The 15,242-nt window shown below is 39.3% G+C and overlaps 1 protein-coding gene across 2 annotated transcripts in view; it reads left to right on the forward strand.

The window, feature by feature from the left end:
- Positions 1-15,242, forward strand: part of CRYBG3 (crystallin beta-gamma domain containing 3) — a 110,567-nt gene that overhangs the window by 5,265 nt on the left and 90,060 nt on the right. The window contains exon 2 of one of the 2 annotated variants that reach the window (XM_004772999.3): positions 10,546-10,612. The exons of the other annotated variant lie outside the window; for it this stretch is intronic. Coding sequence (XP_004773056.1) covers positions 10,546-10,612 — 67 coding nt within the window. The remainder of the gene's footprint in view (positions 1-10,545; positions 10,613-15,242) is intronic. 2 annotated transcript variants of the gene reach the window in all.

Genomic DNA, 15,242 nt, shown 5'->3' on the forward strand with positions numbered 1-15,242 from the left:
TTAAAGTAGCAGGTACCTCACTCACGTCCCACAATAAGCTTATCTTCTCAGAACTTCTAACTGTATTGAAATAATGATAGCATTTTTTTCATCTCAGAGGAAAATATGTAAAGGGATATTAACAGATTTTGTGAAGAGGAAAATAATGTTCCCTTCAAGATAAAATATTTCATTTCCTAACTAGAGTTCTGATCACACTGCAGCCTAGATATGCTAGAAATGCTGATACAACTGTTGTAGTGAGAAAACATAGGTTGGTGCAAATTTAAACTCAGAAAAATAATCTGGGCTATCTCCTGAAAAGGAAAGATCATCATGAAATAAAAGCTTAAAACATCATTTATTTGGACTCTGTTCATTCCATAAATTTGAATAGCTACTATGTGTCAGATATACCACGCAGTAAGGATAAAGATCAGTGAATAACCAAAACTGCTCTTGAAGAGTTCATAAATTAATGGAAGAGACAAAAAGGTACATCTCTGTTCTCAAGATGAGCTCTTTTATAAGCCAAAAATGTTTTTGGCATTTGTGACTTTTTTGGTTCAGAACATACTTACTGTTTCATGACCATCAAATATTGTATGAGAGCTTTATTTGGGCTTTCAGAATATCTTCCCACATTATTAACTTTTCTCTGAACATAGTTTGATTAACATCCTTTGCTAACCAGAATACTGGGAAGATGGGACAGTAACTGGACCAGCAGGCTGAGTGGCAAGTGCTTCTAGGAATCCTCTTGCTCTTCCTAGACTCCACAACTTTGGCAAGTTCTAGATGGAGGCAGAAAAGCACATCCTCTTGGAAATTAACACTTCACATGAATGGAGATCCTTACACAAAATAGCTTGGTGTTAATAGAAAAACAAGTTGAAGCTTTGCGACCAGAAACAGCTCAGACTTAATATTTGGTTGGCAGTTGTGAATGGCCAGTGGTATAGCTCCAGCAGGACTATCCCTCAAAGTGTAATCCCTTGGGGATATTTAATTGCAGGTACCCTCAAAGCAGTGAGACAACTGTTTGCTTAGTCAAGTGTTTTTTCCCTTGGCTTTTTTTTTGTGGGGGGGTGTTGTTGTGTTGTTGCCTGACAGATTAGAGAGGACAAAAACTAAATTGTCCTTTATTAAGATCTTAATTAGACCCAAGCCCTGTGCCTGGGACTTTAAATATACACATATGCTTAATCCTTAGCAGCCTTTAAGAAAGGTATCTTTACACCATTTTACACATCTATAATTTAAGGCTTGGAGAGGTCCAATAGTTAGTCAGAAGTCTCACAGCCTCTGTGGTAGAGTCAAATTCTCCTTCCTGAACTCAGAGTCTACAGCATTATGTGATTGCTTCCTCTGCTTAACTTAGGAAGACCCATAAAAGAAAGCTGGCCCTAGAAAACAGTTTCAAATGGAAATAAAAAACAATGGCATGCAGCTGGCCATCTGCCCAGATGGCTCAGGTCAGCACTCCGTACAATAAAGACTTTGTGGTCCTGACAACTGAGAAAAAGAAAACAAATGTATGTATCTATCAAATGACAAATTTACATTTAATCACATGAAAAGGGCCAATCTCCTTCCAAATATATGCAAACTGGAAGTATTAGCAAGATACCATATTCCATCTAATTGATAAGTAAAACTTGAGTTAGAGGTGGGTAAACTGGAAGTGGTGACTGGTGGGAGAATAAACTGGTCCCCAGCCTTGGACAGGTTCTCTCAGTACTACATATTCACATACTCTGATTCAGCACTTTCTCTGCAGGAATTCCATCAGATGTACATAGCTCGCAGACAGGCCCGACATTGCCTATGCAAGGCTAACCATTGCAGTGTTACTGTAATAGCAAAAGAAGAAATAAACCTGTGTGCCATCAAGTAGACGCATGGTCCAGTCATGTAAGAGAATATTACACAGCTGCCAAAAAGAATGACAAAGCTTTTTTTGTACTGATAAGGAAATACCTCCAGGATTCATTAAGAAGAAGAAAAAGCAAGCTGGAAATCACTGTGTGTAGTACATTCCCATTCCTATGTAAATGAGGGAGTGTAAAATAAGTCTTGCTCTGGCTGTGTTAACAAGGGGAATGGGAGACTTGCTCAAGAAATGAGCAACAGGAGGGAGACTTCTCATTTTATACCTTTTTATATGTAAAAAAATTATGTGAATTACCTATTTCAGGGAAAGAAACACTAATTTAAGACCTGGTGAATATCTGTGTATAAATGAGTAAAAATCGAGAGAATTTAGGATCCTGACTTGGCAGAGATCTTCCAAAGAACGAATGAACTACATTAACTTGTTAACTTGTCAGATCACCAAGGAATATACCCTGGTTGGAGGGGTGGCACTCTGCTCTATTAGTCTGAACTAGAAATATGTACTATAATAATTTCGATTATGTCTTTGTTCTCTGAAGGCAAATAAGGATCTTATTTGGCAATATTGTATATATTACCATTATGTAATTTGTGATATTAGTATTTTGTAATTTGTCTATGATAAATTCATTTCCAATAACCTGCATTTGTTTGCTTTTTGAAATCAACTACAATATTTTGTATTTTTTTGTCCTTTTAATAGTAATATATGCTATTATAAAACAGGTATGAAAGTATAAAATCAAAAAAGAAGTACAACTCATAACCCTACCCACTCAGACAAATACTGTTCTTACGTACATTTCCACATATATACATATTTTTTACAAAAAGTGGAAGTTCTCTTCAGGATTTTGAACTTTATTTTTTTTTCACTCAACAATGATGCTTTAATATTTTCTGCAATAGTATATATATTTATACAAATTATAAAATAATTCTAAATTTAGTCCTTTAAAAGTTTGTTTTGTAATCATTTTTCAGAATTCAGTTTGGATATCTAAATGTGCGTAGGGTTTAATGTGTGTAGGGTTTGCATTTGAATGGGAGAGGGTAGAAAATTAACAAGTTCTATAATACGTAATGTGCTCTGAAGTACGATAAAGCAGGATGAGGGAATGGGACACGATGGAGGTAATGAGACTGGAGTAAGGTATAGAGAGAATGGTTATGAAAGACCCCTTCCTTGCATAACATTTGAGCAAAGACCTGGATGATACTTGGGAGTGGGAGAGAAATCTGAGAAAAGAACTTTCCCGGCAGTGGGAACAGCCAATTCCAGGGCTCTGGGGCAGGATCATGTTGGCACAGATGCCAGAGTGAGCAGAGCCAAAAGAATGGAAGGAAGAGTGGCTGTCAATGACACGGGGAAGGGAGTTGGGGGCCAGAGGAGGTAGGCAAAGGTAGGGAGTTGAGATGTTTACTTTTTGAAAGTATCATTTGGATGCAGATTTATATATGTTTATGTATGTGTGTATGTTTATATATTCTCACAAAGATTGCTGGTTTGTTGATGTCTGGAAGATTTGCAGTAAGAAGGAATTTGAGTTGGAGGTTAGAAGTGAGATCAGCCTTGGTCAGGCTCTGGGAAGGCACAGTCTGGCCTGTCCTTGGATCTCCAGTGCCTCTTCCTTAAGACAGTTTGATGAATACTACATGAATTGGTGCCCATTTTAGAGGGCAGCCAGAACACTGTTTCGAGTTCATGTCACAGCAAAAGATTGAGGGTGTTGATTTATGTGGGGTAGGTCATAAATGTTCAGAATCTGGAGGGTGTGGGGTAGAGGACTTTGGGAGAGGAGAGCAGTTACTGGTGTCAACTGTAGACAGCTCCGGCACACATCAAACAGACCAGTGTCCTCTCTAGCCCGTGACTGAACTGCAATTATGGGTCTTGTTTTGGGGGCATGGAATAGGGGACAGGAAGTAAATCAGCTTCCAAGTGGAAACATAAATTACAGGAGAAGGCGGACGTGATGGGGAGGGACTGTCAGAAGAGGCTAAGGCTGCAGAGCAACAGAGCTTCATAATCATGTTTATTACCTTTCCTCCCTTCTCCCAGTTTTTCTCCGAAGAGTTTGCCAGATGTCTGAGCTAAAATACATGCTGTTCGACTGCCTTAAAATTGCAGCTTTTAGTTACCTTTTAATTTGAAGCCCAGAAATAGTGCCATAACCACCTGTTTTATATTCTGTTAATGGTCACTTGAAAAATACAAGTACTAGTCTACCACTGGCAGTCACTGTTTATGAATGGACAGTTTTCCAGATGGCTGTTTGTAAATCATCAGTGTGGAACTCTGTCCCCCATAGAAGCAGGGTTGGAAATGGTAGATGGCCGCACCAGGCCAGTGCACAAAAGTCAGTTTAATCCATAACATGCCTACAGTCAAATATTGAACAAAGAGAACCTCTAAGCTTGCCTTGTGAAGCTGTGTTTGTAAGAAAAAATTCCAAGGTAGTATAGATGCCCCCAAGGCAGAAGCAGACCCTTTGAAAGTTTGTGGGGATGAAAGCCCATACTGTATTTAAGGACCCACGTGTGGGCGGAGAGGGTAGTCTAAGGGAATACAGAACAGGCCCTGGGGGTGGCTTCAGTAGGTTGGAAACAAGGACTGCACAAGTTTCTCTTTCTCAGAATGTCCCAGCATTAATATTGATACTGAGCTGGTTTCTTGGTTAGAGTCTCTCTGTTCCTTCACTACAAAAACTTCAAGGTTAGGCAAGCATACCTTTCCTTTTCCATTTTCCCTGCAACTGGAGGATCATATGGGATTTTAGATCCGGCAGAGAGCTCGTCTGATGCTTTCATTTCACATATTTGAAAAATCGGATTTAGAAAGGTGCATTTTGACTGAAGTGACCTTTGTCCCTAAGGTCTGTCCCTGAAACATAAGTTCATTTTGCAAAGCATTTCGCTACTAATGACAGCAGGAAAGGGTGTGGATAGGTAAAAGACCTCTTCTTGTTCTCTACTATTTTTTCATTTAGTTCTCCATGGTAAAGTCCTATCTGGAGGACCAAGTATGATTTGATCACATTTCAGAGGAAGGCCAGATTCTGGCTACTTCTAGAGTTTCATCAAAGGAATGGTGACAAGTAGGCTCTGAGGTGAGGAGCAACATGTCAGGCAGGAGGCCTGATGGAGTTGTGGTGGAGAGGGTGATGTTGTTTAGTAGACCCAGAAGAAGTTTAGGTTAGTGGCAGACGAGAAAACAAGATATGCCTTGACTCCCTTTTCCCTGTCCTCAGGTCTGTTGGTTCCTCTATTGCAGACCATACCTCATACAATGGAAGTGAAAATCAGTGGGAAAATGATTTCAGGCAGCATCAGGCTGAGTGGGATAAAGAGGAAGCAGAGAAGGGAAATCCTTCATTTCCCTAGGGACAGTGGAAAGTCCCCGTGGACCGTGAATCTGCGGAACTGTCTAGATGTATAGGGCGTTCCCAAATAGGGGACTACATTTTATTAAGTGGCTTTGTGTTTAGAAATGGTCAGAATTACTGCCAGTAATTCAGTCATTCAGATGTCTTCAGCGCCGAGCATTGCCTCCTTTCTAAAAATGGCAAGAAGTAATAGATTTTCTGCATCTGTAGAGAATGGGCAAGCCTCCGAAAGACAGTTTTGAAAGCTGTATTCAATTCTTTAACATTTCCAGATTTTTTTGATCCAGCCACAGGAATGATGTGTGAGAGAAAAGGCAGAGTAAAGGCAATGCCCAGCAGCCGTGCTGCAGAAGAGGGAGGAGTGGAGGGCCTCCTCTCCCTCACTGTGTCTCCACCCCATCCTCCGAGTCTGCGTGCTGTCCCTGCGTGTCTATCTGTTGACCATCTAGGAAGTTGCGTGCTTGCCATGTGAGGAACTGAATCTGGGAGAGGCCCAGCAGTATCCCTTGTGCTTCAGTCTGTGGTACACACTGAAAGAGAGTACTTTTTCTCGTTGGACTCGGCGATGCTTCTCATGCTCATTAGGGCAAAGGCTCTTTTTGGGGGCCAGGAGCTCTGCAGGGCCTGGGTGTTGGAAAATCGGTGATGTTTTACATGACTGAGTTTTCTACATAATGGATACCTACACTTTATCAACACTTAACACATTTAAATAGTACTAACAGGAGATCTCTCACACTAGATCATTCTCTTCCTTACACAACTCTCAGTGACTGGCTTCTGCTGAACATAGAAAGGCTCTCAGACCATTGTTTATCAAGAGTGTGGTCAGAGGGCCAGCTGCTTCAGAACAACCCCAAGAAGAGCGCGTCGGTTATTGAAATGTGTATTCCTGGGACCCACTCCAACTGGAATCCTTGACAATTGGGCACACAGATTTGCTTTATAAATACAATTGCCCAGCTGATTGTGGTGCATTTAGGTAGGGATTCTGAAGGAGTGAGGGCCAGGATTTCATGGGGTGTGTTGCCTGCACCCCAGCGCCAAGAACAGCGCCTAGCACTTAAAGGGCATTTAAAAACAGAGGGGTCCGTACTTATCTGGTGAGTGAGTTTCTGCTTCTTCTTTGCTGTGGTTGGGGAACCCTCTTATGATTTAATAAAAAATAAGACTATAAGATATAATGACAGGATGGGGCTTTCCTCTTTGTAAATTATTTGGACTCTAGAATGTTAATGTGCTCCGTTTTTTTTCTTGGCCCAGAGGTTTGTCTTAGTTTGTCTGGAAAGTAAATGTTAATGGCTGCACATTGGATTCCTTGTTTTCAGGTATGGTTTAACTCAAGTTGCTTCAAAAATGAGGAACTTCAGTGTTACTTTGACCTTGATATTTTTCTGGGCTGTTTTGAAGGATTAATTTCCAGAGTTCTGTTAGCTAAGATGAGGCTGTTTAGAAATGCAATGTAGTCTTACTTGCCTACGTGTGGTTATGATCCCTGCCCCTCACCCCCTGCCATGAGCAAAATGTGTACTTTCTAAAAATACTGCTATTGAACTATTCCCCAGGTCCCAAAGGGGGTTAAATTGTGAAAGAACAATAAGAACGGATTGTCGACTTTCTTAAGGTTTGAGATCATCTGGATTTGACCATGTTTCTCTTTCTTTCATATATTAGAGAGTCTGAGAACACTATTTCAAGTCTTTTGAGTCTTTTTATGTTACATATTTTTTAACTAAGCAGACATCTAAGTATAGTGTTTTCAGTATTTTCACCTACTCTGTTTTATTTTTGTGTGTTTTGCATTACATTGTTCCCAATGCAACATTTTTTTGATTAAGCAGGCACAAATGAACAGCCTGTTTGATATCATTTTTTAAACAATTTAACAAATATTTGAGTACCAGGGACAGTGCTTGGCCCTGTGATACAGACATGAATAATACAATTTCTGAATTTGAGTTCAAATTCTCGTTAGCCAGAGCAGAAGTGTGTGAATGGTATCACTGGGTTCAATAAGAACCCCCCAAAATAGAGATTAAGCTAGGATTAAATTGTAAAGGGCTAAGAGTTGGGCAAGGTGTTGAAGGATGTAGGAGGCAGAGAAGAAAATGGTTTCCTCGCATGTTCTGAGAATGTGAAGTGGTTCTATGTGGCAGGTGTACCTGGAGCCATAGGAATAACTTTCTATATCCTGAGGACTCTTCATTTTATTCATCAACTGAAAGAGATTCACTGAAAGGATTTTTAAACTGCACAGTGGGATGATCAGTTTAACAATCATTTTGACAGAAAGAAGGTGTTGAAACAGAGCAATCTTGAAGATGCCAGAGATCAATTAAGAAGGACTCTTTTTTTTATTTAGTAAACTAGAAAAGAGATGGAGAAAGCTTTAATTGAAACACCGATTTTTATAGTTAAACCAAAACTTTAAAATGTGTTGTTTACTTTAGAACTCAACACATTTTGAAATTTTTGTTTAACAGTAAGATTCATGAGACTTAAACATAGGCTTTAAGTTTCAGAACGTTTTATGAAGTGTCAAATATTCTTTTGGGTTTCTTTTAGTTGTTTGCTCAATATGGAATACTTGTGTGCTGATCTATGGATGTATTTTTCTGGCATTTTGTGTGTGTTTATAGAGTGGATATAATTATAGCTACTTGAGAATACTGATATCTGTGTTAATCCCATGAACCTGGAGCTACATTTTCTACAGAGGTTTTGTACTGGAAAGTAAACTTTTACCATTTTCATTTCCAATTCACTAAGGCAGTAAGTTTACAGAAAGTGCTATAACCACCCTTAAGTACAATTTCAGGAATCTTGAAAAGAACTAGGAGACTAGGGGTGCCTGGGTGAATCAGTCAGTTGAGTTGTCTGCTTTTGGCTCGCCCCACATTGGGCTCCTTGCTCTCGGAAGCCTGCACCTCCCTTTCCTCCCTCTGTTTGTGCTCGCTCTCTCGCTCTCTCTCAAATAAATAAATAAATCTTTAAAAAAAAAAAAAAGGGCACAAAAATTAGGAGACTAAAATCCTTGTATGTTTAGTTTTTAGATGGGTCATTCAAAATAGATGACAGTTAGAGAATATACTTATAAAATCACTAAGGTCAATATTATCCTTGATTATACTCCAGATTCTTATGATGTGCTCTTTTTACATGTATTGCACCTGTCTCTCTCTCTCTCTCTTTTTCTTTTGAGCTTAAATAGACAAGATTTGACATTTAATTTAAAACAAGATTTATAAACAAACTTGTGACAAAAAATAAAGCTAAAATAGAAAATGGAGGTAAAAACCCACTCAATTTTAAAGTAGCAGTGTTGGAGACATTCTTATTTTATAGATATATAGATGTATTTGGTTATAGTTCTGAATTGTACAATATTTTCCATTTCTGTCCATGATTTTTCACATGGAGTTTTCACCTATTAAGCACACAGCTCATGTATTCATCTTCTTTACTTGGTTGCTTTTGCTGTTGACATTTAAAAGGCTTGTGAGTGTGACTGTGTTTTGTTGGTCTGTGTATTTCTGCATAGAGTCTGAGACTTAATAAAATTTAAATTTCATTGTATTTTCCACATGCTTGTCATCTTTCTGACTGTGTTTTGATCATTACCATTTGTTCCTTGGTTAGTCTACATAATTGCACTGGGCATTATGGATAGAAAACCTAAAAGTAGCCTAAATCCTGTCTTCTCTTCATCCTGTCTAATCTGAACTATTGAGACCACTCCTTTTCAGTTGCTCTGCCACAGCCACCACAATTGCCTGTATTTTCCCATTTCAGTCATTCTGCCTGCTTTATGCTTATCCCCTGGCTCAGGGCTTCCCAGTGCTCGTAGGACAAAGATCAAGTTCTGAAACGGGTCAGGCAGGTTCTCCATAGTCTGGCAGGCACTGCTTCTGGTATCATTCTCATATCTAGCAGAGTCACCTCTGCCAAGTTGTTGCGCTCCAGTCTTATATTAAAACAAACAAAACATGGTTTCCTGAAAATGTCATGTTCTCTATTCCTGCCTCCTTTGTCTCCTCTGTGGGCACTTTCCTGAGGAGGCAGAATTGCTGTTCCTTGCTTCCTTTGTGCTCCATGGTATTTTGTTCATTTGGCAGCTGTAACTTTTACCAAAATGTATTATTAGTTTGTGTATCAGTCTCTCCTACCAGCCTGAGTTTTATAAAGACCCTGACCTACTTGTCCTTACATACTCAAGGCCAGACGTGATCCCTGGGGCATGGCCGACAGTCACGATAATCTTCAGTGGGGAGCTGTTCAGTTTGTCTAGCATCTTAAGTATGAAAACAAAATAATGTATAAACCTAGAAATACAAACTTTTGTACTTGAAATGTATGTGTGCCTAATAGGAAGCATTATTTATTATAACCTCTCAGAAGGCATCTGTGAAGGTATTCTAGACAAGATAATTAGAAGTGGCAGTCTGGAAAATCAGGATCTTAAGGTGCCCTCTGGGACACATTTGGGGCTAGATAAGCCTGCATTTACATTTGAGCATTCCCAAACTTCACTAGATGATCCTGTATGTTGATAAAGACTTACTAAGGAGAAATAGATTCTACTCGTATAGTACTCACTATGGGCTTTAAAAAAAAGATAAGGCTATGGAGAAACTTAATATAAATAAAATCGTAGAGTGTTAATCATTTTCAAGGTTGTGATAGTTGTACAGTGTTGCTTCTTTGTTCGGGTGCATCATTGCTGTGATGCTGATTATCAGCATAAGAAAATGTAGCACATAATAGGCTCACCAAAATTTCTGAGGACTGGATGAATATTTTCGAATGTGCTTTCAACTGCGGAGGTTCAAATCAACATATTCTTTTTTTTTTTTTTTTAAGATTTTATTTATTTATTTGACAGAGATCACAAGCAGGCAGAGAGGCAGGCAGAGAGAGAGGAGAAAGCAGGCTCCCTGCTGAGCCAAGAGCCCAATGCGGGGCTTGATCCCAGGACCCTGGGACCATGACCTGAGCTGAAGGCAGAGCTTAACCCACTGAGCCACCCAGGCGCCCCACAAGAGACATTTTTTTTTTTTAATTTCTTTTCAGCGTAACAGTATTCATTGTTTTTGCACCACACCCAGTGCTCCATGCAATACGTGCCCTCCTTAATACCCACCACCTGGCATATTCTTTTACATTTGGTACATGAGTCTTTTGAGCATTGCATATAAAAGCCCTTTCGATTTTTCTTTAAACTCAAGCTGTATGATTTTGTTAATTCTCTTTTAATTTCAAAGAAACTGTGGTTTTTATTTTTCAGTGTTGAAAATGAGCCCATGAGCACAAGTCAGAAAAAGGAAAATGTACTTTCATCAGAAGCAGTAAAGGTATAGTTTTAATATTTTATATTAAACAAATATTTCTCTTAATTTCTGTTCCTACTTCTTTTAGATTCTGTTGTCTCATTTTATATTTTACATTTCAAAAAGAGCACTATATTATTTATGGCAATCCAGCCTAGCTCTGTTGGGACTTAGAATTTAGGTGAGATCGGGTGAGGGAGAGGGTCATCGGGGAGAGTTGGAGAGTGGGGTGTCCTTATTCTAGCTTTGCCACTAACCAGCTGTGGGGCCTTCACCTGAGGAATTTAATGTCCTTGTCCTTAGTTTTCTGATCTGTGAATTGGATTGTCTGACCTCCATAGTTTCTTTTCCTAGGATGTTCTTTGATTTATGATGTGTTTTTCTTTTTTTTTTTTTTTTTTTTTTTAAAGATTTATTTATTTGCCAGAGATCACAAGCAGGCAGAGAAGCAGGTAGAGAGAGAGAGGGAAGCAGGCTCCCCACTGAGCAGAGAGCCCGATGCGGGGCTCGATTCCAGGACCCTGAGATCATGACCTGAGCTGAAGGCAGAGTCTTTAACCCACCGAGCCACCCAGGCTCCCCTATGATGTGTTTTTCAAATACTGCTAACATCTGATAGTGCTTTTGTCAGGTGGAAGTTAATAACATGTTCTTAGTATGTTGGTCAGCTCACATATGAACCAGCTTCTACAGAACAAGCATGAAAAGAGTATAAGCTACACACCTCCCTAGGTAGTTACTTCCCTAGGTAGTTACTGATAAGTGTGGTTAAAAATCCTTGAAAATCAGGGTGCCTGTGTAGCTCAGTCATTTGAGCATTCAGCTCTTGATTTTGGCTCTAGTCATGATCTGAAGGTCCTGGGATGGAGGCCTGCATTGGGCTCCCCAATCAGTGGGGAGTCAGCTTGGGGATTCTCTGTCTCTCCCTCCGCCCCTCTCTCCTCCACTTGCTTTCTCTCCCTCTCTCCCTCTCTCTCCCTCCCCCTTTCTCCCCTGCTCTTGCTCCCTCCCATTCTCTAAAATAAATAAATCTTAAAAAAAAATCCTTGAAAAATCACTGAACCTTGTACCATTTCTTTTTACTCATAAGTGATTTTCTAGAACCTGAGTGTTTGTGTTCTTCAGTGTTGTGATGCCAAGTATGTGATCGAGCTTTTGTATCTGTCCCACAGTCATAGAGTTTGGACCCAGCAATTTTCTTTTTACATAGTTTGTGACAATCAGTAAAGCAGAATGCTTGTGCTTTCTATGAATTTCAGAGTAAATTAGTTTGGTCAATGGAAGGACCGTAAAGTCATCTGAATTCTTCATCACTGATAAGGAGACTTTTAAACATTATATAAGGTCCAAAGGCATTAGGTATGGTGAGGATAAAAGCTGTTTTCATTCTTCCCCTATCATAATTAACAATATAAATATTTTTTGGGAGAAAATAGCAGGGATCTGATTTCTTTGACTTTATCAAAAGAAAGAAAATCAAGATCACCTTGCTTTCCTTATCTTTTTTCATTCCTTTGCTCGTTTGGCTATGAAATCCAGCTTTCAGGAGCGTCGTGGTTGCTCACTCCTTTAAGCATCTGCCTTCGGCTCAGGTCAGGATCTCAGGGTCCTGGGATCAAGTCCTGTGTCAGGGTTCCTGCTCAGCGGGGAGTCTGCTTCTTCCTCTCTCTGCCCCACCCCATGCTCGCTCTCTCTCAAGTAAATAAATAAAATTAAAAAAAAAAAAATCCTGCTCTCAGACCTTATAACATCTCTACCTACTCTTTTTCTATCAATTTAGCCAACTGTTAGCCAGCCTACTGGTTTACCACTGCAAGGCTTTTTGCATGTCTTCAGTTGCCTTACATCAAGACTTTTACTTCTAATGGTATATATGCAGCCTTTTTCTTGAGTTGTTTTACGAGAAATATTTTCTTTTGAGATCTCAAGCTTTGATGTTTCTTTGGCTACTAACTCCTGTCACCCCGTCTTCTAATCCCTTATTGCTGCCGACCTTCACCACACATCCTGCTCTCCTTGCTGCCTTCCCCCATCTGAGGCTCCGCTTGTTCCCCACTCAGCCTGTAACTGATACTCTACTACTTCGGCTCTGATCTTACTGAAAAACAAAAACCAAACACCAAAAGACCAGAACAACAACAAAAAAAATACCTTCAGCCTTCAGACTTGGCCTTTCCTGTAGTCCTACTTTATACCTGCAGAGATTTGTTCCAGAAAGTCACATCTTTGTAGATGCAGTAAATATATACGTTGGGCAGATATAGTGTCTGGGCCTCCATGATTCGTCTTTTCTATGCATTCTTGATATCTTGGTGTGATTGCCCAGGTTAATTTCACTTTGGGATCTGGGTCCCCAAGCAAATATGGCTCATAGTCATGAGATTGTTTCTTTTAGGATTTGAGGCCCATTGCATTACATAAACATGGGCAGCGCAGTTAGCTTGTAATGTAGAGTGAGCCATGTTACTTTCACTGCAGTGGCCTGAGCATTTTGGCCCTTGTTGTTGTTGCTTTATCTTCCAGAAACTACTAGTAAGATTTCTTCAGTCTAGCCACATAGGCCCCAATGGTTTAGATACCTGTTGTCAGGCATCAGAAATACATATTTTGATAACACCAGTAGTACCATACCTTGGGGAAAATGGGTTAGAACCATATTTATGGTCTTGTTATTCTAAATAGTCTCAATCCAAGTATTTTCATTAGCAAGTGGAATAAAATGTGCATGTGTTTTCTTTCTAATGAATAATTTTCTATAGCAGCACTCCACTGTAATGTGATATTTGTGTTCCCATGCTTCCATCTTGTTAATCTGAATTTATGATAATGCCTTCTATGATAAGAAAAAATATACAGCATTTTTCCTGTTGAGTCTGAAACATAACAGAATTATGAATAATAAATGTTCTTATCCTTTTCTTTTTGTATTTGACTTTGAGAAGCCACATCAAGATGTTGATAATCATCTATGAAAATCAATTATATTTTCAAACAGTTAAAGACTATAGAAGCTTTATATTCTCCTTGGACAACCTTGTATTCTTAGTTATCACTTACATGCTATACAAGGTTTGCTGTTTTTTAACATTGTAGCCATTTCTAATGCTGGCATTTTTAACATTGTAGCCATTTCTAATGCTAGCATTTATCATTTATGATTATCATTTATCATAAAATAAAAATTTATTTTTGTTGAATTAGGTTCTTGTATCAAGATGGCAAAACTTCTAGATATTTAGTCCATATTCTACCTTTGTTTTTCTGTGGGTTCTACAATTTTGTCTTGTAGTCTTAGACACTTGGTCCTGTTGCATTCATGTCTATTGTTATTTAAAAGAGTAGGAATGCATGTTCTAATTCCCTGCTGCCATCTACCTACTTCAGAGGAATTTTCATCCCTTGTTGCCTTCCTAGGATAAGCCCCATGCTTTTGGTTTTGATCCAGCTTTCATCCTCCTGGTTTTGATCTCTTACTTCCTGCCTTCTCTTAGACCTTGTCTTGATTATCCATCCCTCCATCTTCACTGGCTTCTATTTCTTTTCTGATACACAGTTGTTTTGGGGGGGCATCTGGGTGGCTCAGTTAGTTAAGTGTCTGACTCTTGATTTTGGCTCAGGTCATGATCTCACAGTTGTGAGACTGAGTCCTGTGTTGGACTCTGGTCTGGGAGTGGAGTCTGCTTAAGATTTTCGCCTCTCTCCCTTCCCCTGATTCCTCCCACTTCCCTCCTCTCCCCCTCTAAAAAATAAGCAGATCAGTTTTTTTTTTTTTTCCTTTGGTGGGTTAGGTTTCCTGTCAATCTGTTGTTTTATGTCACTCCCAATTTTTACCCAAAAATTCCTTATGAAAGTCTTTTTCAATCATCGTTTAATTCTTAATCCTTTCTAATTTGATTCCTGGCTCTTCTCTCGTTCCCTCAGACATGGGAAACTTAGTACTGTGCCTGGTACATGTGTCGTAAATACTCAATAAGTAGTTAAATGAGTAAAAGTCATTCCATGAAACCAATGATCTCTTACTAACCACAGTCAATAGTCCTCTCTTAGTTCTTATTTAAAATGTTGAGACACTGATTTTCCAGGTCTTGTCTTCTTTCCAGAAATATGCTTTATTATTTTTGTTTCCATTAATATTGTACTTCATTGCAATTCCTGCCTCTGGCCATTTTCTTCTGTTTCCTTCGGACTTTCTGGTTAAGTTACTTTTCATATAGATGTTTCTCAAAGTCCTCCATCTTCCTCAATGTCAGTCTTCCAAAGTTATATCTTTCAATCATATTGCTTCATTTTTTGGCTCTCAGATCTCTTCTTGACATCCTCCTTGTACTCTAAGCTTGATTTTTGGGGTTCCAGACATTTCTGTATGGATGGCTTTTAATACCTCGAATTCAGTCTGCCCCAAATTCTCAGTATCTTCAGAGATGTTCTTTCTACATATATTTGGTTGGGAGGTGGAGGTGGTGGGAGGTAGGAAGGATCATTTAACTGCTTGGGATGGGAGAAGAACCCTTCCATCTGGAAATTTTTTTTTTTCTTTTTAAAATCTATTTCAAAGCATGGGGAGAGAATGAGAGGGTACATGAGCCAGGGGAGGGGCAGAGGGAGAAGCAAACTCCCTGCTGATCAGGGAGCCCAGCGTTTCCTGGGATCATGG

Source organism: Mustela putorius, unplaced genomic scaffold, assembly GCF_011764305.1.
Source record: "Mustela putorius furo isolate JIRA1106 unplaced genomic scaffold, ASM1176430v1.1 tig00003834_pilon_pilon_pilon, whole genome shotgun sequence".
NCBI lineage: Eukaryota > Metazoa > Chordata > Mammalia > Carnivora > Mustelidae > Mustela > Mustela putorius.